We start from the raw sequence: 24,607 nt of genomic DNA, 5'->3' as shown, positions 1-24,607 counted from the left end.
AAGCTGCGAATGACGCAATTGAAGCCAATGATATTGAAGTAAGATTTCAATGCTATCAGCCACGATATAAACCGCTGCGACCGTTGTCTCGATATACATCGAGCTCATATGTCATTTCACGCGTTATAGAAGATAATATTATTTTGTAAGCATGATATTATGATGATATTTTAATGTGAAAAAAAAATTATGAATTTAATTTATTATTAATTTATTTATTTTTTTATATGTTTGGTATTAACTTAATATTATTTATATATTGATTAATATAATGTAATTAAATTTTATTTATTATAATAGATATTGAATATTAATATTTAAATTAATTAAAATATTATAAATTATATATTACGACCTTTTTTAATAATATTCTGATTGAAATACCCTTAAAGAGAGCATTTTATTCATAAAACTAAGGCCTCGTTTGGGGCAGCTTATCCGATGCGGCAGCATTTTGAAAATGTCGTCTCATCATTTGAAAACTGTGTTTGAGCGGTTTATCTCGCGGTCTGCATTTCAATATATGCAGCTTATCTGGATAAGCACAAGCAACTCCAAATACACCCTAAAGCCCAATTTAGGACAGCTTATTCATGTGTTTGGGGTTTTGAAACAGCACATGCGGCATTTGTTTCGTGAATCTGATCTGCATATTCCGCCCGCAGTTCTGATTTTTCTCTTTGATGTGACTCGCGTCTTCGATCAGATTATTACTGGCTTACCCCTTTGTTCGTCCTTCTCCCACTCGAGCTCTGGGTTGCTAATATCTCGCTCCTCCACCATCATTGAAGCGACCGAGATAGTCAAGGACGCTTCCTTTCCTTCAAGCTCTTTCATGTCTATAAACAGGAGGGGGCCGACAAGATACTGAGATTTATCCTTCAAGAGAGCTAACCAAACAGGAAGATCAGATCCGCAATAACCTTTGCTTTCGTGCTAACCATCAAAAGAACTTCCACCAGATTCTTTGTTATAATCATCTCCATCATCTTCTCCAGCAACTGGTCATCATCAAAAGCTCTCCAGCACCCGCGCTTACAATTTCTCAAGTTCATTCTCGAATAAAGTGCTTGACGAAAATCACAATAGAGCAATAGAGCTAACGCGAGGAGCAGAACAAAAATGAAGGCATATGGCAGTCCAATCTCTTTATCAGAGACTCCTGGAACGCTCAAGAAGACTCTAAGCACATTATTTGTTTTCAATTTATGGCCCTTACAATATATATATCATTGCAAAAAATTTATACGGAAAATAATTTACATGACGTAAAAGAGAATTATACATATCTTTAATGACTTTAATAGAAGTCATATCAACACATTTCTTTTCAAAAACTCACCAAAGAACTTCGCTTCGAACATTATTATAAGTTTTTTTCTAAATCAACAAAGGCAAAATGGTCATTTATTCACAAACAGCTGCAAATCAATTATTTTCAAACAGGTACCTGAATTAACTAGTCAGCTTATCAGGATCAGCTGTTGATCAGAAGTTTATCAGAATAATAGGTCATCTGGATAAGTTGGATAAACTGTAACTGCCCCAAATAGTCCCTAAATATTATATGAAACACCATAAATAAAGGTACTTGAGCACCATTTTAATTTTATTCTACACTCTTCTCTCTATCCAACTTATCCAGGTGGTTTGTTTTGGGCAGCTGCAGCTTATCTTGATAAGCTCCTGATCAACAGCTGATCTGGATAAGATGTCTGTCTGTTTGGTTTGAGCGTTTGGAAAACAACTGATTTTTCAGTTGTTTGTAGATAAATGATCATTCTGCCCCTGAATTGAATAAGTTGTTAAGCTGTTTGGTTTCTGCGTTTTGAGAACAACTGATTTGCAGCTGTATGTGAAAAAATAATCATTGTGGTCAAGCGCAATGGAGTTGTTTGCAACAGTAATATAATGAGACACATTCAATATACTAAAATCCTAAAAACACTATATATGGTAAAATTCCTTCACATTTAAATTATGCTTCTCTTTATTGCTTAAATTGGAGCTGACAACTCTTGAACCTCATGACAAGTATTTGCATGATATGTTTAAGATAATATGAAATCTGATTTTACATTTACATAAGTGCTTTGCCTTTTACCTTTTCTTTCTAACAAAAAATTATTTTCCAATATAAACTCTTAATTCAAACCTATAAGGAATAATCACGAGGTTAAACATATCATGAACCTTATCATTTGCAGGCAAGCATTTCGACTATTTTGGTCACACACAGTGAAGCTGTTTGCAATAGTAATATAATTGGAACACCTTCAATATATTAAAATCTAAAAAAATACTACGTAACAGTTCAAAGAAAATAAAAGGGAGATTATCCACAAACATATTTAAAAACAAAAAAAAAAAAAACATAACAGAATTATAACTAAAAATGGAGAAGGCGAATGTCTGGAGCAACAGTCTCTGATTAAGATGTGAATCTCAAGCAGATGTCTGATTGGGATATTGTCGAGCCCAATGAACATGTTGAAGCGTCTGTCTATATGAAGAACTAGCACTTCGGGACTGATTGCCCATTGTGAACACCTTTGAAGTTGTCGGGCCGTGGCCGGCGAGCAACACAAACAAATGCTGTCGCTCCGGCTCCGCTCCCGCTCCCTTTCCCGGTCTAACATCTAAGCTTCGTGAACCGGCGTGGATAGCTCCTGCTCCCGAGAATATAACCCATGCTCGATCGGACTATTACATCGTTCCCCCCTCTTCACCTGCGCTCCTCCATGTCTTCCGCTTCGTCTTCTTCATCTTCTTGGTCCTGCCCACGCTGCACATTCCTCAACCCTGCCTCCCAGAAACTCTCCTGCCAGATCTGCCTTTCTCCTTCCGCCATCGCCGGCGATGTTGGGGGTGGCTCTTTCTCTATCAATGGGAATAGGGCTTCCTCCATTGGGGCTGCTGCCTCACCAGGACAATGGCCTTGCACTGCCTGCACCTATCTGAACCCTAACGGAAACGCCTGCTGCGAGCTCTGCGGCACTCGTGCCGCGCCATTCTCCCGTTTCCTCAGCGACGAACTCGACCCGGCCGAGCTCTCCGCTACCGATCCCTCCATAGGATCGGTCTTTCTCCCTCTCCAGCGCTGCGGAAGCAAGCGACCTGCGCCCTTAGAAACCGCTGACGACTCCCGATCATTGGAGAAGTTGGCGAGGTGTGAGAAGGAGGAGCATTTGGGGTTATCAAGTAAAGTTTTCTTTATTAGCCATTAATTCTTTAAGGTTCTCAACGATGCGCGCGCCTTTACTTTTCTCTTTTTTTTTTTTTTTTTTTTGCATATTTATGCCAGCGATGCTTGAAAAAACATTGTGGCGAATGGCGATCCTCTTCTGGAAAATTTTCTGAATCAGTCATGGCTATCAGGACCTTTCTTATTTCTGATTACTGATATATGATGGGCGCATGCAAAATTCCCGATGCTTTGAATGATGACTGTCTATGTTAAAAAAAAAAAGGAAAACAGATTTTTTATTTCTTTTTAAGAGTGAGCGATGCCACCATGTTTTTTTTTTTTTAATGATGTCTGATGCTTTCTTATGGAAAAATATTGACTTTGTATCACCATAAACATGTTTATATTATATTCCTTTGCCAGTTATGTCAGATTTATATTCTTATACAAACAAATTTAAGTATTTATTTTTCTTTTGGAGACTGAACCTCCTATGAATGTGTAAGAGTATCAGAAATCTGTCATTTTTTTCTGCTTCCAGTAGGTTCTAATGACAGGTACGTAGGGAAAACAGCCTAATGAAACAATGCTTAGCTATGGTACAATTTTTCATTATTATTTTTAACTATTAATGGGGACGCCATGTTTAAGTTTACAGGTGTCTGAGCCTTTGCTGTGGTAAATTGATGGCTCTATATCTATACAAACTTCATTTTATAATGTTTTTGAGGATCAGTGTTGCTTTCTGAAATGGTATTTAATCGTAGATTTTCAGAGGTTTATATGTTTCAAGGACCAATGCTATGGAGGTAGCCTTGATCTAATGAAATTAGGAAATAGGACGTGTTTATTGGATTAATAGTCAACCTTTACCATGGCGTATTTTAATCGGCTATCCTTTATCGTAAAATATAGGTCAATGGGACTAGTAAGGAAATTGATGAATCAAAAGGATGGTGCGCTAAAGGAAGTTTCTTAATAGAGAACCTTAATAAAACCTCCATAAGTGTGTCTCTTTTTATTGAACCTTTTGATTATCTATTTCTTTTGATTTGTCATTGGTTCTTCTTTGTTTCTTTATCTCTTTTCTGTGAATTCTCATAGAAGCTTGATGGCCTTTTTTTCCTTATACCTATTTTTGCACCCAAATTGCCCTTACTCATGATAGATTATCTGGTGTGAGCTACATACATACACGCGGGATGCTAAAGTACATAGCTATGTACCAAGAAACTGCACATTTGTGTACTACCATCTTCCACATGTAAGGGGTGTTTGGTAGCACAATTTTAACAGGATTTAACCTTGGATTTAACCTAAATTCAGCCAAACACCAAAAATGGAGAAACCGAAATCCAACTCTCCGTTAAATCCTACCCTCTCCCATTCCGCTTCTTTCTAGGTCTCGTGTAATCATGCATGAAAATTTTCATGTTACTTTTTATGCATGGAGCCTCTTGAATCACCCTATTTTTTCTTTTCTTTGAAAATGATTCTGATTTGAATATGCAGAGATTTCTTCTTATTCTACATGGCTTACAACAATGTCTGATGGTTGGTTGCACAGGAAACTGCAAAATGTTGGTTATATTACTTCAATGTGGCCTTTTTTATTTTTAATATAAGGATAACCATGGCCACATAGTTAGCATGTATTGTCTTCTTTATCATTTCTTGCTAATTCTTATTCTATATCGCCACATACTAGCTTAGTTAGCTATTGCACACAAATCTTTCAAATTTTGGGGCATTTGCATACATATCACACAATCCTTATGTATTTACATACCTAAACTTTCCTATTTACATATATAACACTCGAAATCATTAGTATCACATCAAAAATAACATCATTGCCACTTTTTCAAAATAAAATGCACCTTTTCGTGCTCACGTGCCGAAGTGCTATGGATGTAAATATGAAAGTTTAGGTGTGAGATATGTAAATACATAATAATTGTGTTTGACGTATGTAAATTTCCCTTCATTTTTAGCATTTATGGAACCATTCTATGATAAATGTTATTGATGCATTGTTAGAATCCATGCAAGAAGGGATGAATACATATCACAGGTCCACGGTTTGATTAAACCTTAAGTCCCAACATGTTTAGCCCATGGTTTAAGCTGATTAATCTGTAGTTTTTAAATATGGAGCAAAACTGAGTTAACATATCCGTAATTTGTAAGATTTAGCTGTCATATATAATAATTTGATGGACCGCCCTCTTATTTAAGTAAAAAACTTTTTTGATTAATGTTGTTTAACTGTGTTGCTATTCACATATATCTGCTGTGCATTATGAGATGGTTTTAGATTTCTTATGCAGATACTTGTTCATAAATTTGATTGCAATTTATTTACATTTCCATGGAAATTTATTTTATACAATGTTTTTTCTTAAACCTTCGAGCAATATGTGAGTTTGTTTTGCAGGTAATGCTGATACAAGCTCAGACCCACAGATGTTAAAAATTTTGAGCTATAATGTCTGGTTCCGTGAAGACCTTGAAGTTTATAAGAGGATGGAAGCCCTTGGAAATCTTATTCTGGAGCACTTACCAGATTTCATTTGCTTCCAGGTCCAGTTTTTTTATCTATTTTACTATCGCCTTCTCCTTTGTTAATTCATCGAGAACTGGCGTTTAGCTGCAGCGTAACTTTTGCCAACACCTTGCAGGAGGTTACTCCAAATATTTATAAAATCTTCCAAAGCTCCAAGTGGTGGAAGGCATACAGATGTTCAGTATCTCAGGATATGGTAGCGGAGAGAGCTTATTTTTGCATGCAGGTTATTGTAGGGTTTGGACTATCATTTTATGTTGATTTCATATATTTCCTTGTGCACTTTTCTGCTTTGTCTTTTGGGGCTGCAAATGATTTTTTTGTTATTTTATATTATTTGTCATTTAATATCTTTTTTTGTGGAGTTGTGTTTCCATTTGGAACTCTAATAATGTGTTTATGTTTAATTTGACTTTGTAATTTTACAATTAATTTTTTAAAAAAACGTGTTCAGCGCTTAGATAATTATTTTTACTTCAATTTTTGGAAAAATTAATGATGATTAGGAAAATTAATAGCTTTGACTTAAATCAACATTTTGAGTGTGATGGGAGAAATTATATCGCGTGTAGTGTTTCATATATCAAGAAATGATATATGAAGTCAATCAAAAGTACTGGCTAAGGATGTATGATTTTAAAGTACAAAAGATTAATCAAAAGAAATAACTATCGTAGTTCAATTAATGGCATTTGAAGGCGAGAGATCTTAATATTTTTAAATAGATTGTTGAGAGAAATAAGTCTTTCTTACATACTAAACTAAGTTTCGCTTATCTTAAGATTATAGTAACTGTCAGGCATTTCTCCTTTCATGTGGAAGCAATTGCAAGTAACTGTCTTTTTTTTCTGTCTTTTTTTTTTAATGCATTGATTCTCTTTGAAATTTTGTTTTTGCATACTCTATTGTTTTTTCTTTTTTATTTTTTCCTTCTCCTGCGTTTCATAAAAAATTGAATTAGTCCGTGGCAAAACTAGTAAATTATTTTCATTTTAATATATACAAATTGAAGTAATGCAAAAAAAAAAAAAAAAGAAACATATTATTCATTTACACGTGTACCGATGGGGAGGATGAATAGAGTTGAGGAATTACTGATTAAATATAATTGAGAGGTGAGTAATGATTTTCTTCTGTGAGGTTTATTTATTAGGATTATTATGCTCCTCCACTTCTCCCATAAGCAAACATCAGGAAAGAAAGATTCACTTCCTATTGTCAACCAAGTAGCTTTTTTGGAAGCGACTTTACAAACTTGGCCTTCTTGAAATGGTACATGTCATTTCTTCCCGTCTAAGTGCCAGCAAAAATGCCCTTCGAAAATGCACCATCAAGATATAAAATTCATGCGTACCACTAGATTGATTTACAGACATACCTCACAATTCGTATATATTTACATATACAGCACCTAAACTTTTATTTTACGTAATACTCAAATCTTTGGCATCACATAAAAAATACCACTATCACTAGCTTTTTAATACCAAGATGTTATAAATATAAATATCAAACTTTAGGTGTTAGATATGTAAATACTTAAAGAATTGTGTGGTACGTATGTAAATTTCCACATATATGTTGTGGACTCGTAGATTTACCTCATTCGCTGGTTCCTTTTCAAGTTTCAGCTAAATTGAAAATACAATATGAAATAATCTCTCTTTCCTACTTGAGATTTGGTGTTTGTCTAGTCTTCTACTTGTAGAAGCTGTGTTGTAAAACCAAAGTCAACTGTGCCTAAAAAAAAACCATAGGCCTCGTTTAAGAAAAACTTCCATTACTGTTTTCCATTTTAGTAAGTCGTTTATTCATTTGGTAATTTGCTTAGTTATTATGTTTTTTCTTAAAACATTTTCAAAAAAATCTATTTTCTTGCTATTTCGGAACGTTTTTCTAACTTAAAGTCGCTTTTATCATAACACCTTGCCCAATTTTTCGTTTCTTCAATCCGAAACCATTGGCAGTTGGTCACTTTTTATTACTCTTATCAATTTATTGCATCACTAAAGCATTCAACATTGTTAAACACAGATGAGTAAGCTACCAGCAGAGACCAAATTCAGCCATAAACCATTCTCAAACTCCATCATGGGAAGAGAACTCTGCTTAGCTAACATGAAGCTTAATTCAGGCAAAACACTAGTGATTGCCACAACCCATCTAGAGAGTCCCTGTCCCGCCCCACCCAAATGGGATCAAATGTACAGCAGCGAACGAGTTGTTCAGGCAAAAGAATCGCTCGCTCTCCTCAAAGACTCGCAGAATGTGATTTTCGCTGGCGATATGAACTGGGACGACAAATTGGATGGAGCCTTCCCTCTTCCTGATGGCTGGATTGATGCTTGGATCGTCAAAAAACCAGGAGAAAATGGGTGGACTTATGACACCAAATCCAATAAAATGTTGTCTGGAAATCGTAATTTGCAGAAGAGACTTGATCGGTTCATGTGCAAGTTTAATGATTTTAGGATTGATAGTGTAGAGATGATTGGGATGGAGGCCATAGCTGGTCTTTTTTACTACAAGGAGAAGAAGGTGAGGAATCAGATGGTGAAGATGGAGCTTCCTGTGCTGCCTAGTGATCACTATGGCCTTTTGTTAACTGTCAGTAGCCTGTGATTACCATGCTTGAATGTTTTTTTTTCACGTTTATACCCTTGTATTTTGTATTTTGTCCCATGATATCCTGAGGTTCATGTGAGCTGATGTTTTGGAATTTGATCGTGGGATTTGGTTTTGGAAGAATTGTATGTTCCGAGTGAATGTTGTGGGTTGGAATTTTGCCCTTTGGATTCTAATGCTAAAGAAAAGTGATTGTGAATGTAATGGTTTTGATGTCATAGTTACAGAGATGCCTCATGTAATCATGTAATTTAAAAGTGTATTGGCTTTTTAACAAATGGCATCAATTTTCTAATACAATAATGTTTTCTTAGAGAGATTAAATCTGACTGATTGGTAGTTTGTAACATAGGATAACACTGTGGTGTTTCCTGAAGACTTGCTGAAATGAAGATAGTTGTTATTAGTATATGAAGTAGATTTTGTTGTAGCTTGAGGCTTTGTAGGCTTCATTTGATATTACTTGGCTTTTTCTATATTAGTTATTGCAATTTTAAGAATATAGTTTTACACAATAAATTTATTTATTTAAAAAAACAGTTACAAAACTGAAAAAATGATTGGTTCATAAAGGGCTTTAGTTGCCTCGTTTAAAATATCTAGTATAGCGATGAACATGTTTAGCTTCCTTTAGATCAAGAGCAGTAAACATGAATGTTGGATCCTTTTAGAACGTAGAATCCAGTATTATATGTGAGCTCGTACAACTTAAAAAGAAATTTTTTATTTTAGAGGAAAATGTGGAAGAAGGTTATCGCTCTGTCGATAGAGTTAAGAGTTTTTTTATTTTTCTCCGCAATTTTCAGGAAAGGATAGAATGGTTTGGAGAAAGGGTTTTTGGTTCGAGCGAGAGAGCGTGAATCAGATGAATCAGTCTCTCAAGATCCCCCCTTTTTCTTCCTTGCCTCTTGTATATAATGAAAAATAAAATAATTGTTAAATTCATTCCGTAGAGCACTGCATCAGTCTATAGTGTTTTAATGAAAAGAACAAGACGTTGATGTCAAGTGGCACTTTAAATAAAGATAGACATATGTTCTTATATGTAATGATAATCTTTTTTGGCAGTTGATTTGTCTCGAGCTAGATCAACCACTTCTGCTGGTAGGCTCAGCTTGATTGCTGGTGGGCTTAATTCGACCACTTTGACAAGTGGAACTAACTTGAGAATGACCTGTTTCAGATATAAGCCACTTTAAATAAGGATGGACACATGTCCTTATATATAATAATGATCTTCGGTTGTTGATTCATCTCGGTATAGATCAACCATTTCTGTACGAAGGCTTGGCTCGACCATTTCGGTTGGTGGGCTCCGCTTGAGAATGACCTGATTTTCGAGTGTGGGCATTCAAAATTCATAAGATCTATTGATCCTTACATCATACCCATGAAAAAAACCCTTACGTCATACCCATGAAAAAAGCCTTATTTAAGTAAATGATCATATATAAGTATACAATACATACATACATACATAAATTTTTGTGCATTTAGACATTCATATTTATGTGAATGAAACTCTAAATCTTTAACATCATATCAAAAAATATCATAATATTAAAAGTGAAATACACCTTTTTTTCTTTATTCATAGGCTTATGACACAAAGGTTTTAATAGTGTAAATATCAAATTTTGGGTGCAGGATATGTAAATACACAAGAATTATGTGGGGTATGTATATAAATTTCCCATATATGAAACACATGGAGAATCACCAGTAATCATTACAAGAGCAAACACCATGACTAAAATGATGAAATCGACTCCGATCTCTAACCACAATCTCCCTGCCATAAATCTCCGACATCATCTTCATCACCAGGTGACAATCATCACACACGCGAAGGTTCTTCATGATCCTGATCGTCGCCCCCGTCTCACACCCAATCAAACCAAACGCAAGCGCCAGCTTCTCACTGTGATGATAAAGAGAACTCTCCTTCTCCTCCTCCTCCATATCGATCAAAACTTCTTCGATCCTCGGTTGGTATCCCGCCAGCTTCAAGTCATTGCTCATCTCCTCCAGCTTCGCATAAACCTCTCTTCTCCGACGGTGGAAACGATCCCCCGCAATGAACTCATGAACCTCACCCTCGATTTCGATCAGACTGCTCCCCGGCGTCTTCTCGATTTTCCTCTCGTTCATAATTCTCCTCAGCTCTGCCACTTTTTCCCACATCGCTCTACCGGCGTAGATGTTCGAGAGCAGAACGTAGCGCCCGCTGTTCTCGGGCTCCAACTCGAGCAGTATCTCCCCTACTTTCTGCCCTAAATCCGCGTTTCCGTGAATTCTGCAAGCATTGAGCAGCGATCCCCAGACCGCACTGTTCGGCTCCATCGGCATCCTCAGCTTTCGCCACCATCCCTGCTCTGCCGTAGAGATCTACCAAGCAACAGTAATGCTGAATGTTTGGCTGAATATTATGTATCTTCGCCATCGATTCGAAATGCTTCGCTCCTTCATCGACGAGTTTCGAGTGGCTGCAGGCGTTCAGGACTCCAACGAAGGTGGCTTCATCAGGTGAAATTCCGGAGAGGTTCATCAATGCAAACAGCCGGAGTGAATCCTCTCCGCGGCCATTGACGCTCAGCCCGGAGATCATCGCGCTCCATGTCCACGAGTTCTTCTCCCGCATTAAATTGAATACGTTATAGGCATTCTCCACACAGCCGCACTTGAGGTACATGTCTATGAGGGCTGTGCCAACACGAACTGTGATTTTAAAATCTTTTTTGTGCAGATAATTCTCCACCCATCGGCCTTGATCGACGGCACCAAGATGAGCGCAGATAGAGAGAATATTCACATAAATACTCTCGTTTGGCTCCATCTTCTCCCCCAACATCATATGGAAAATCTCCATTGCTTCCCTGAAACGATTGTTCTGTACCAGGCCATTAATCATCACGCTCCAAGAGATAACGCTTCGCGCAGGCATTTCGTCGAACATCTGTCGGGCATCATCAAGAAGACCGCATTTCAAATAAGCCCCAAGCATTATATTCCTGGACGCATCGTTGAATACAAAAATGCGATCAAAAACCAACCTTGCGGGTTCTATTAAACCGAAAGAAGAATAGAACCGAACCAAATAATTCTGAACGGAAACATCCGACGCCTGGGCGAGCTTCAGCGCCATCGCGTGAACCATTTTGCCGAAGGGAAGATCACCGGCGTCGGAGGCGGCCTTGAGGGCGAGAGCGAGTGTGGTGGAGTCGGGGTGTTGGAGGCGGGAGGACTCTAGGGTTTCTGCGAAGAAGGAGAGAGCGGGAACGGGATTCGCAAGGGAAGAGTAAGCGCGGAGGAGGATATTGGCCATGGAGGCGTTGGGATTGTGATTTGTGAGGAAGAAGCGGCGGGCATAGGGGAGGGAACCGGCGGGAGAGAGGGCGGGGAAGGAGAGAATGCGGGAGGCGGCGAGGTTGTCGGAGGAAGAACCGGTGGTGATGGAGAGGGCGTGGATCTGGTGGAAGAGGGGCATGGAGTTGCAGGAGAGGAGGTGGTGGAGTGCGGGATGGCGGGAGACGAGCTCATATGGGGGCTCCCATGGCTGGGTAGTGAAAACGGCCTCAGGAGTACTGATGCATCAGTACTCCATTGAGGGGGTGCCACGTAGGCAATGGTTCCACCGTGGCGCCTACGTGGCACCCCCTCATTGGAGTACTGATGTATCAGTACTCCTGAGGCCACGTAGGCAATGGTTACTCTACGTGGCACCAAACGTAGAGTAAGTTCGGGGATTGCAATACTCTTTGTAATTCTTTTTTTGTTTTTTTTTTTTTTTTTTTTTTTTGTTATAGTAATATTCTGATGTCTACCACTACTATTTGTGAAAAATTAAGTGTTATTAGAATATTTTCTCACCTTAATTGATTTGGAGCTGTGTTATTCTAATAACATAATGAAAATTGAAATAACACATGAAATATGTTGAATAACACAACCTCAAATCAAGTAATGCGGAAGAATATTCTAATAACACCGCAAAATAATCGAATAACACTACATAATACTCGAATAACACATCATTTTTTTATAAATAAGTTTAATGAAATATTTTTGTAACACAACAGGATATATGTTCGGATTCCACTTATGACGCTATTTGGAAATGCTGATTGCACTATGATTTGTGAATTATATGAATGATTGAGAAATTAGATATATTGTGTGAGAGATTATCTAACCATTGAAGACTGATTCTTATAAGTTTCTTTTGGCCTTAATTACTTTGAATTAGATGCACTTTTGTCGCATGGCTTTTCCTCTTCTACCTTGTCTTACTCTTCTCTTCCTACGCTCTCCCCTGCTGTTCTCATTTTCTGGTAATATTCTTTTATTTTTTATTTTTTGGCCAACTTTTGTTAATATAATTTCATTTGTAATTTTTTCCTTCATTTTTTTTCTAATATTATTTGTAGCCGTATTTTTTAATATTATTTGCGTTGTTGAAATGATGTCTGTAATAATCTTACATTATTTGCATGACTGCAAACATTATGGGTCTGTTTGGAGCAGTTTATTTGGTGCAGTGGCGTTTTGAAAATGCACATGGTCTGTTTGGGTAAATGCATTTTGGCAGCTTATGCGTTTTCAAAACACTGAAAACCACATTTTCACGTTGCACGGTGCAGTGACAGCTTTTTGGCAGCAGTTTGATTTTTCCAAAAAAATAAAAATTTATAATAACCACTGCATCTAGCTTATCAATATATTATTTTTAATCAGCTTATCAGCAGATTATTGAATAAACTGCAGCTGCCACAAACAGACTTATGTCTAATTATCGTGCATAATTTTATTTGCACTATGTCTAATATCATGCATAATTTTATTAAATACTTTGCTTAATTTAAATAATTTGTGCTATGCTGAATTATTGTCCGCATTTTTCTTGAATATTGAAATGTTGCCAGTAATTTTCTTAAATTATTTGCTATGTAATGCCCTAATTATTTTAAATTAATTGCCCTTTATCAAGATGTAGCTCGTAATTTCAAGTCAAAAATTATAATTTTAAATATTTGAAATAAATTAAATTATGTTAAAAATGTTACTTAATTTATATTTTGTGAAATTAATTATTTTAATTATCAATAATTTAAATAAATAATTTTAATAATTTAAACATAGTATTGATTTGTATATCTGAAAAAACTTCGAAATAAATTATTTTAATTACTTATCTTTGGAACATTAAATGAGTCTTAATAAATTTAAGCTCAAAATTTTCTCTCATTCGCTCTCATATTTTTTTCCTACTTTTTTTTTATTTTTTTTTTAATTTTTTTGCTTTTGGAAGATTTCTCCCCCTTTACTTCTTCCATATAATCCCAAATTTTTTTTAAAAAAATTGCTTGATATTCGATAGGATAATACTTTTAGCGTGTTGTCAGGATATTGTCGTGCACTTCTTGGTTAGCAAGGTATGAGTATTCTTTAATGTATCTGTAAATTTTTTTTTAATACAAATGCATTTTATTTAATTTTATTCTTGCCTTGCACACCTTATTTTTCTTTTTCAATAATAGAAATTAGCATAATATTTAAGGATATATGTGTGCATTTGAAGCTTAACACTTTCGATTCAATACATGTTTATATAAATGTATGTATTATGTTGTAATGCAATTGATATATGAATTATTATGTACCCCTTACTTTTGTTTATGATAATGCAAATTAGCATAATGTTTATGGATATATGTATATGAAATATAGTGCATTTGCAGCTGCAAAGAACTCTATCGAAAATGCCTAAACTGCCTAATGATAGCCTGAGATGTAAAAGGTCTTTGTACTCCCTTCCTCACTTAGAAGTTCTTGCAGCTGTTAATTCACTTTTTTCATTGTATATATCAAGACAATTAACACTTATAATTCTGAATTATTTACTAAATTTTAGCTTATAAGTATAAATAAAATCATTTGTAGGACCATACCTAAATTTAAAAAGTGAGTACAATATGTCACTTTTATTAATATGTTTTGATGGAGAGTTACAAGTTACAAATGACTTTATTCCTACTTATATTGATGGATGTCTCTGCGCAGTTCAAATATCTCAGTCGATAACACTGCATGAATTGAAGAGAAAAGTACAATGTGTACTACATCATGATAATTCTAGATATACCATAAATAAAGTTTGTTGACTACCAGTGAGTGAAAATTTTACTGCAACTCATGTTGATGATGAAGAAGTATTTGAATTTACATTATTAGAAGCTACAAAGCACATAATAGTTATTTATGTTGAAATTGAGACCTTACCTGTTGAGGCAGCTAACCTTGTTGGTCCTTCAAATACTCCTGCAGCTCCTATTGAACATGTGAATGGAATTTATATGCACAAAATATATAAATATTTTGTTTATGCAACTATTAATGATAAGTATTTTAAAGAAATATAAATTTAATGACTTTTACTTGGTAGGCCAACTCCAATTTGATTCAATACATATGTCACCGGGTTATATAATATACTCGACAAACCAGTGATTCATTATAGCGCACAATGATCATTTAATCTCTTACATTCATTCCACTCTTACTTCAGAAATGTTAAGCTATTCACAACAAAAAATGTAAGTTGTCTACTTAGATATCAACGTTGGCGAATATGAAACCATATAGTGGCACTAGTGAAAACTCGAGAGAACCAGAGGCAAACAAGGATTATAGTGTGTGAGATGTTTATCTGAATGATATATTACCAAGACATGATTTATTGTGTAATGCTAGAGTCAATGGTAAAGAATAATCAATTTGTGAGGCCAGTTCGTACGACTGAGAGCGGGATGCATGCAGCAGACGATTGTGATGCTCTTATAAATCAAATACCATTATATGAAGATGATGTCATTCCAGAACTATTTTTAGAGGGAAGACTATTTCAAGTAAGGATATACTAGAATATGCTTTGAACGGTTGGTCAATAATGAATAACGTAGAATACAAAAAAATTACTTCAAATAAAAAAAGACTTACAGTTCAGTGTCCAATTTATTCATGAGAATTGTCCATGTGATTTGCGTCTACATGCATCAAAGAGTCAGCAATTAGGGGGTGCATAAAAATATCTATAATTGGGGCATCACGTACATGTACTGTCCAGTTATGTCAATCGAGCACCAAAATTGCACTACAAAATTCATATGTCACTATGTATATTCTATTCTAGGACAACAATTTGACCTAAAGCCTGAATAAATTGTTTCCCGAATGGATTCAAAATTTAATGTTTGTGCTAAGTTTATCAAAACATTGGATACGTGTAGAAAAGCTATAAAATAAATTTTTGGTAGTTTCAAGTAGTTGTATTGCTCTTTAATTCCTTAATGATAACAATATGCAGTGAGATTTCATAAATAGTATACAAAATAGAAATAAAAAATAGTACGAGCTTTCATAATATTTTGTTGGCATTTAGCCCCAATATATATGATTGAAGATTAAAGACTTTGTTGACTGCTGTATGAAATAAAAAATAGTCCTTTTCCATTTGCATTTGAAGTAGTAGAATCTGATAATACTGAGTCTTGGGTATTGTTTCTACGATAATTGTATGCTTTGGTGAAAATTGGCTGGACCTATGAAGATCAATGTATAATATCATACAAACACCCAGGGCTGGTTTTGTAGTTGTGTGGAGATATTTCCATGGGCTGCACATAGACAATGCTTAAGTCATCTCCGAAAAAAATTTAAGAAGGCAGTATGACGTATTGCAAATGTTGATACTATTTGTAATAAAATATATTGGGTTGGAAATACTGATGAAGCACACACTTTTAATACACAAATGATTGATATTAAAAATATTAAAAAGGAGGCATATGATTGGTTAATTGAGTGAGATGTCATGAAGTGATTTTTAGTATCTGATGGTGGCTAGCTTTGGAACAATGACCACAAATACATCTGAATGTTTTAACGAAGCATTGAGACGTGCACATTGTCTCTGGATTTAGAGTCTCATATATGTTATTTATTATAATTTAGTTGTTTTATTTTTTAAACGATCAAGTAATGTATCACAATATAATGAAGCTTTGAGCTTAAATTTTGTTTTTTTCACAAGTTCAACTCTACAAAGAATTGAGTGTGAAGTCCATTTGTTTCCATAACCAACATGCATTAATCATCGAGAGTATCTGGTATTTGATATGGTTTGTAGAGCATTTCGTGCAGACATGCTTTCTCTGAAGGCTAGCTCATGTAAATGCAATAAACCACAATTTTATCACATAACATGTGTGCATGTAATTGTGGCTTTGGGGGTTAGACGTTTGGACCACACTGCTTTTGTTTCCAAGTACTTTAAATTAGGTTTATATCGTCAGTCATTTAAATCATTATTCCATATGATACCAGAGAAAGAATCATGACCATCGTACAATCAAGAATAATGTATTGTTAGTTTACTTTCCCCTTATTTAGAAGAAGATGTGGTCGTCCAATAAAAATACAATGGATGAGATGAGAATTACAATCATAAGAGTGTGTGATTTTTATAAAAAATTGTAGCATAATAGAACGGCTTGTCCCAATAATCCAAGTACAAGTAGATATGAATAACATATTAAATTAAATTCCATATTAAAATACTATTATATTTATTCAAAATTTTAATATACACATTTGATATTTTGTTTATAAGCACTTTGATTATTTTGTAGAGATGGTTGAGGCATCAGGTTTGGCAGGCCACCACAGTCGTACTAGATGTAATGTGCAAGCGGATAACAATACATTTCAAGTAAGCACACATCCAAGCATTTCATATTTAGGTGAAGCATGGCATGCAGCAAACCCAAATCAGATCATTGAAATACTTTTCTTATTTAAAAATTAAGTGAAATAATTATCACTGCTAAAATAATTAATTTATATAAGGCACATCTCTTGAATCAGCCAGTCACTTACTAGTGGCAAAAAAGTGGCTAGTGCAATGCCCACGGTTTATCAGTGAACAAAGGATTGCAGGTATCGACTGTTAAGCACTTGCAATACGTTAAATTAGACCACCACCTAATAACTGCAATGGTAGAGCGATGATGCCCTATGACCAATTTGTTTCATTTGCTTATAAGTAAGATAAATTTGCATTCATAATTACATATTAATGTTAATATTATAACTATTTTAATTTATATAATGTAAATTTATGTCAGGCGTGATGACTACCACTTTACAAAATGTATATATACTTATTGATGTTAGGGCAAATGAAAATGCCCTAGTGATGCCTATGTTTGTTGACCCTGTTTAGCGCTGATCGAGTTGGCCAACATATTGCGATGACTTATTGGGTGACCACATTAAGATTGATTTTATCTACCCCCATCCTATAAACCATGAGATAAAATCAACTTCCTTTATGGGTCACTCTCAATCACAAGCTATCATGTCACTTCCTTGAATCCATTAGTATTTTTATAAGGATTTTTACGAGAATTTACATTCACATGATTTATCAACGCATCTTATGACTCATACTTTTTACATATTAAGATGTTTTCTGATCTCAGATACTTCTGGATCACATGTTCGGTTGAAATATTTCCCATTGTTGGAGAATTTGGAAGATATTATTTGGGAAGCGTGTGTCGGCACAACTGTATAGAGAATTAAATCTATCAACTAAGCCTGCCCATGTCATGATTTTAGGTGTTTGCACTTGTTTCAAGCGTGGTGTTGGCAGCACTTACATGTTATTAGACCCACCCTTTATGTTTCGACTCTTTATGAATTATCTGGCAAATTGTTTGGATTCATGTACATAATCAATTTCTATATTCATATATACACACACATAATTTTTAATTAGATTCAGCTTATTTGTTTAAATAACATGTAGATGGATGAAAAGTAGACATGTGAAGTGCCAGTTGGAAATATAAAAAAGAATAGATATGAACTTGATGGACTCTAAGATTTGGTGATAGGCTAGAACCTTAATCTAGAAATTTCCCATGAGATGCTCCAAAAGTGCATTTCTACGTATTGAGTTTTATATTATATTTCCTAAGGGTTTGAAACAATTACTAATGTGCTGTTCAGTTGACTTGCTCTTAACTATTATATTATCAACATATATTTCAACATTTTCCCCTTTTTTATTAGCAAATATTACATCCATAAGACTTTGTTTTGTGACCCCAACATTCTTGAGCCCAAAAGACACTATGTTAAAACAATAAACACCCTCACTGATTATGAAAACAGTCTTCTCAACATTAGGTGGGTGCATCTTTATTTGACGATAGTCGAATAAGATGTCTAGGAAGCTCATCATCATGGAGCCGACTACTCAGTCAACCAACATGTCGATCTTCAGTAGGGGTAGCTATCTTTTGGGCAAACAATGTTCATATTTATGAAATCCACACGCATTATTCCCTTTCCATTGGCTTTCTGCACCAACACAAAGTTAGAGACCTAATTTGGGTACTGGACCTTCCTGACGTAGCCGACCTCCTTCAACTTCAGTACCTCCTTGTAAATCGGTCAAGCCAGAGCCATTAAACCACCTTAGGGCAGACTTCCTCAATGTGTTAAAGAACAACCAAAACCTTAAAGCATCGCTGATCCTCAACATACATACTATAGACACAAAAGCAACAATGTGGTCGACCAAGTCATTCTAACCCTTATAGGAATTGAGGTGAGGGAATATAAGCTTTTTTGAAGGTTCATACACTAAATTTTGCCGAGAGAAAGCGTTCTTTGATTTTTGTGGCCGATGCCCTTCCATCGGCGTGGACTCAACACAATCAATGTACTAGGGGTCTGGTCTTTTGGGTGTTTGTGCGACTCTTTAGGCGCTAGACACATGTTCCTAGTGAGGTTCCCATAATAAGAAAGGTCTTTGCTACTCCCTTTAGATTATATAATCTTGAATGGCAATCATCATCCGATCTCTTAGCTCCTGAACCTGCTATTGTACAAATTATCTGATGTACTCCATGGTTGCAATGTCTCTTTGTGTTGTTTCTTCTTCTTATTTGAGGTATGTTCACGCTCACCGCACAACCTTTAGGATTTTGAATCCTGATTTGTCCTTAGGAACACACTATATTGCATGAAAGAAGAGAGAAAATAGAGAGAAAATGAGTATAAAGTAAGAGGTGAACAATTCAGAGGAAAAAAAGTTTCTCTTTATTTATAAGTTGGTACCTATTTATAATCATGAAGGGCTCTTGATAAAATTACATGCTTACACCCATTTTAATGGGGTCGTTACAGATAGTTAGTTTTCTAAAAATTTTGCTCTTTATTAGAGGAGTTACAAATAGGTTTGATAATTACAATTGATACAGACGACTTTCCATATCTTTAATTGACATTGACACTTTTTCACATTCTTTCTATATTAATAAAAGACATTGACACTTTTGTAGGTTTAAACCTTCTGGCCGACAGGTATTTGGGTTGGACGGCTTAACCGATTTTGGTCAGCTATATCGTTTGGATGACGATCAACCATCGCTATGTGAAGCCGGGCGGCTTTGAGGGTGGCGGTCGATCCACCTTGAGATGATCGGTGCGGGTAATTTGTTAGCCTTGGTGTCTTTTTGTTTTGTTGAAAATATCTTTTGTCCATCATCCGTTCTTCAATCGATCGACTATATTCAACCAGTGAGTTTCGTGAGTTTTGAAAGCTTTTCGTCCAATCAATTTTCATATTTTCCCTTCTAATTTAGACCATCTCATTGAGAGTCATGTTGATAATTTTCTTGTGTACAATATGTGATTATATGAAGTGTGGCATGTATGTAAAGTTTTCTACAATTACATTTTTCTGTGAGGCATGTAAGGATAAAAAAATGTAATTTGTAGAATTCCTCCAAATCAAGATGCTTGCTTTCTGGTTTGTTCGAATGGCAAGCTCCGCATCGGGCAAAGTCCGCCAGATGATTTCATGTCGACTATAAAACCCTAATAAAACCCCCTCCGGCATCAGCCGTTCGACTTTCCCACCTCGATAATCGCTACCAAGAGCATCCCAATTGAGAGTTTATCACTGAAAGCTATTCCCAACTATCTTTGTCTGGTTGTCCCTCATGGCTTTATCCGTAGATCAGGACCAGAAATGGCTCATCGACTGCCTCAACGCAACGCTGGACACAAATCGCGAACTCCGCTCCTTCGCCGAGGCCTCGCTTCAGCAAGCTTCTCTGCAGCCAGGTTTATTCTCGAGTCCCTTGAAATGGATTGTCGTAATGCGGATATGTTATCGTTTGATATCTACTTGGCAGTGGTTCTTGTTTCTCTGTGTCGTAATGCTGCATGTTATTAGTGGTTTTATTTGACTATTTGAAGTTTTTTTGTTTCTTTTGACGGTCCTCTGTTGCAGATTCGAATTGAGCATAATTTCAAACTTGTTTGTGTATGATGCCTCATGATTATTTCAATATGAAATGCCAATTTTAATCTTAACATAATGTCCTTAGTGTGAATGTTCAATTTGCAGCGGTTTATATTTGAAATTGCAGCAAACATCGCTTCAAAAGTGGAACAAAGTTCATTTCAATTTTGATATTGTTAATTCACAATGCATTTTAATAAATTGTTATACTTATGTGCGCCTTTTTTTGTTTTTTTAGTGACAACCAATAAGAAATTGAAAATTTTTTCTTCTCATAAAGGTTACGGAGCTGCTCTTACCAAGATTACCATTAACAAGGATATTGCTTTTGGACTGCGGCAGATATCCTTCTTGATTGAACATATCGACGCCTTACTTATTTTATTGATTCATACCTTCCCCTACCTCAACCTTCTGTAATTACTTAACGTTTGTTACCTAGCTGCTGTTTTGCTAAAGCAGTTCATAAAGCAACATTGGGAAGAAGGCGAAGAGAATTTTGTGCATCCTGTGGTTTCAGCTGAAGAGAAGGTTCATTTTCTTACTGGATATATTTCTTATAGCTCAAAATAATAAGGCTTTTGCCACTGCTTAGATGCATGGTAAACATTTATATTATTTATTTCTTTTCTTATCTAACGATTGATAACTTTTCATCATGTCTTTAAGAACGTACTTTGCTCACTCGGTTATGCCTTATGATATCCAAACTTTTTTACTAATACCTTATATTTTCCAGAGGATCATGCACCAACTTTTGCTTCCTTCATTGGATGATCCTAATAGGAAAATTCGCACAGCAATTAGCATGGCTATAGTTTCCATTGCTCAATATGATTGGCCAGATGATTGGCCTGAACTGCTACCTTTTCTATTAAAATTGATTAGCGAGAAAAAAAATATTGGTGGAGGTACTTTTTTAGATGCATATTTTTTTCTTATTATTCTTATAAGTTAAAATTTGTCTTTGTATTGTGAAGGTAAAGTCTGATTTGACAAGTTAAAATTTTTATATCTAATTATTTTAATTATTCATTTCGAACTATTGTTTGGTTGGTATCTTCTTTCAGTTCACGGAGCTCTAAAATGCTTGGATCTTCTCTCTGGTGAATTGGATGATGCTTTGGTGCCTAAATTGTTACCCGCTCTGTTCCCTCACTTGCATTCAATAATTTCTTCACCTCATGTGAGTGCCTGCTATTTGAAGAAATATTTTTTTCTTTTAACAAGGCGTATGAATTATGTTTTTTATTTCATTACATTAATTTGAAGTAATAACTTTATTTTTGTGAAGTAACAAGGAATTTTTCTGCTTTTCATGCTTAAATTTTGTCACTTGTTTTATTTTCTTCAGCTATATGAGAAGTCTCTCAGAACAAAAGCTTTGGCAATAGTGCATTCTTGCATTTCTGTTCTAGGGTCAATGAGTGGTTTGTATGAGGTATATTCTCGGTGTACCCTATTTGTTATTTTCTGACTTTATCTGCTAAGAATTTTAAGAGGCATATTGTTCTTGAGAATTGATTTGTTCCCATCGAGGCAATAATTGATCTGCTGCTTCAGGCCGAAACTGCTGGTCTGTTGAAGCTGGTGGTTGATTTTCTAATGGAGCAATTTTCTATTATTTTACAACCACCTATGCGATCAGATGATCCAGATGAGTGGAGTATGAGAATGGAGGTGAATTTCTTTTGGATTGTCTAACACTCAGGCTTCTGTATATTTTTCTTTGTAACATTCATTCTCTTTTCTAAGTTACCAGGTCCTGAAATGTTTGCTCCAGCTTGTTCAAAATTTTCCTAGCCTCATGGAGACACGGATATCAGGTAACTATTTGGGTATATTAACTCCAAATAATGTGATTTCTTTTCTTATGCCACACTTGTTTATCCCTCATCCCAAATTATTGATATGCAATTTGGTCCAGTTATTTCATCATCACTGTGGCAGACATTTGTTTCATCCTTGGATATATACCAGATTTTATGTATTCAGGGCACTGAAGATTCACGTTCTGGTATATTTGATTCTGATGGTAATGAGAGAAGCCTAGATGCCTTTATTATTCAGGTGCTGAATTGCTGTTGAATTGTCAATTAATGGTTTCATTTTTAGGCAATTATTTACTAAATTTTTTTTTCATTAGGAAATTGTTTACTAAATTTTGTTTTCATTAAGAATGATAAAAAAACTCACTTTCAATGAATCTGAAGGGGGCATTTTAGCTATTTAATACATAACTTTGAATCTTGTGAAGCATTGAACTTTTTCAACTAAGCGGTTAATACAGAGATTCATTGCATGTTTTGGTTTTGAGATAACTCGAGTTTTTAAAATTTTCTCCTTGTATTGATTTGATTATTTACTCAATGCTGTGTTTAAATGATTGTAATAGATCTTTTGAGTTGTGTATTGACTACCGATGCATTTTACAATGCTAGTTGAATTTATCGGGATTGTGATAAGAAACTGCTATTATTTTCATCATAATAATTGTGTTGGATGCCATGCTCTTACAAGTTGATCAATTGTATCCTTCTGTCATTGTCTAGTTGTTCGAAACTATATTAACAATTGTGGGAAACGCTAAAATGGCAAAGGTACATTTCTAAATCTTATTTGTTCACCTTAACATTTTTTAGCCGTTATTTGTTAATTTTGTGATTTCATCCAAGCATAATTGTAATCGGAAATGATATATTTGGAATTGGGCATTGTAGGTCATTCGAGGAAGCATAAAACAGCTTATTTACCATACCATAGCTTTTCTACAGATGACGGAAGAGCAAGTATGTTTAATTAAGTGCGCTTATTTCACTTTGAAAAGTTGTTTGATGCATTTAATATTTTTAAATGGATAGTTGTTTAATGCATTTAATATATTTAAATTAAAGAGTGTTTTTATTCATTTGGTTCCATTTATTTATTTATTCAATAAGTTCGTTTTTTTATTGCTTGAGATTATCAAGTCAACCCTAACACAAGCGAAAAATTCCTATTTATGAATTTCAGAGCATTGGAAGATATGATTAGATAGAATTAGTATTTCTCATTTGCTTGCAAGTCTTGTCTTACGTTGTTTTCGTTTCGTGTGATTCTACTTGATATTGCAAGTGATGTATAATGTGATTGTGGGACAAATCTAATATATAATTTATTAATGGAGTTGTTATTGTGTTAGCTAAGGGTTGCTTGTGGGACCAGGCTACATTATGTATGATGATCCAAGAGGGAAACCCTAATGGTTGCTGCAGCTTTAGGAAGAAGGATAGATGCAGGCATACAATTGAAGGAATGTGCTAGCTGTTTTCTGATATTATTGTTACACTTCATTGTTTGCTTTCGGTTTAAGACCTACTCAAAACATAGATTTGGTCTAATTAGGAAGTCTATGTCAAATTGCATGCTCCTTTCTTTGAGAAAACCTGATCTTTGTTTTCATTAATATAAACATATAAGTGTTGAATTTCGATCTTTCCGTGAGATATGCCCAAACCTTACTGTATTAGAGGAAATTTGAAAAGATAGAAAAGTGATGAGGTAGAGGAAGATAATCTATTAAATTCAGCCTCAACATGCTACAATGAAAATAGTTTGGGGGTCTAGGTAAAAAAAGCCAGAAGTCTAGGCCCTCCCCATGATCCCACCATTTATAGGTAGGTATATGAGGTTTCAAGAGCCATAGAGAAAGCTGCAAAATAAACAACACGTTTAAAAACGATTAAGAAATATAGAAGATTTGTAACTTCGTTGCAGACTCGTTTTGGGCGGCTGACTTGCTAGAGAAGCTGCCAGGTCTCTCGGTAGGTCGGAATGCATCTCTAATTGTAGTCTGTTTGGCCTATTCTGT

The 24,607-nt window shown here is 35.3% G+C and overlaps 2 protein-coding genes and 1 pseudogene across 3 annotated transcripts in view; 2 read left to right on the top strand and 1 right to left on the bottom strand.

The window, feature by feature from the left end:
• Window positions 1–2,477: 2,477 nt before the first annotated feature.
• On the top strand, window positions 2,478–8,602 carry LOC110031762. Its single transcript, XM_020735146.1, has 4 exons — window positions 2,478–3,201; window positions 5,625–5,770; window positions 5,869–5,979; window positions 7,788–8,602. Exons 1-4 carry the CDS (start codon window positions 2,691–2,693, stop codon window positions 8,373–8,375), a joined length of 1,356 nt encoding a protein of 451 aa, XP_020590805.1. The 5' UTR covers window positions 2,478–2,690; the 3' UTR covers window positions 8,376–8,602.
• Window positions 8,603–10,022: 1,420 nt separating this feature from the next.
• Window positions 10,023–11,947, bottom strand: LOC110031636 (annotated as a pseudogene).
• Window positions 11,948–20,198: 8,251 nt separating this feature from the next.
• The window catches only part of LOC110031542 (importin-9), a 95,167-nt gene continuing 90,758 nt past the window's right edge, over window positions 20,199–24,607 (top strand). Inside the window, exons 1-11 of one of the 2 annotated variants that reach the window (XM_020734791.1) lie at window positions 20,199–20,576; window positions 21,038–21,099; window positions 21,196–21,288; window positions 21,497–21,668; window positions 21,828–21,943; window positions 22,112–22,198; window positions 22,321–22,437; window positions 22,520–22,583; window positions 22,685–22,827; window positions 23,310–23,357; window positions 23,478–23,546. In XM_020734791.1, coding sequence (XP_020590450.1) covers window positions 20,453–20,576; window positions 21,038–21,099; window positions 21,196–21,288; window positions 21,497–21,668; window positions 21,828–21,943; window positions 22,112–22,198; window positions 22,321–22,437; window positions 22,520–22,583; window positions 22,685–22,827; window positions 23,310–23,357; window positions 23,478–23,546 — 1,095 coding nt within the window. In that variant the 5' untranslated portion in view covers window positions 20,199–20,452. The remainder of the gene's footprint in view (window positions 20,577–21,037; window positions 21,100–21,195; window positions 21,289–21,496; window positions 21,669–21,827; window positions 21,944–22,111; window positions 22,199–22,320; window positions 22,438–22,519; window positions 22,584–22,684; window positions 22,828–23,309; window positions 23,358–23,477; window positions 23,547–24,607) is intronic. The other variant, XM_020734790.1, reaches the window with a different exon arrangement.

The sequence above is a fragment of the Phalaenopsis equestris genome, unplaced genomic scaffold (genome assembly GCF_001263595.1).
Source record: "Phalaenopsis equestris unplaced genomic scaffold, ASM126359v1 Scaffold000840, whole genome shotgun sequence".
Classification (NCBI taxonomy): Eukaryota; Viridiplantae; Streptophyta; class Magnoliopsida; order Asparagales; family Orchidaceae; genus Phalaenopsis; species Phalaenopsis equestris.
Note: the sequence above shows the minus strand (reverse complement) of the source record. Positions and strands in the feature narration are given on the sequence as shown.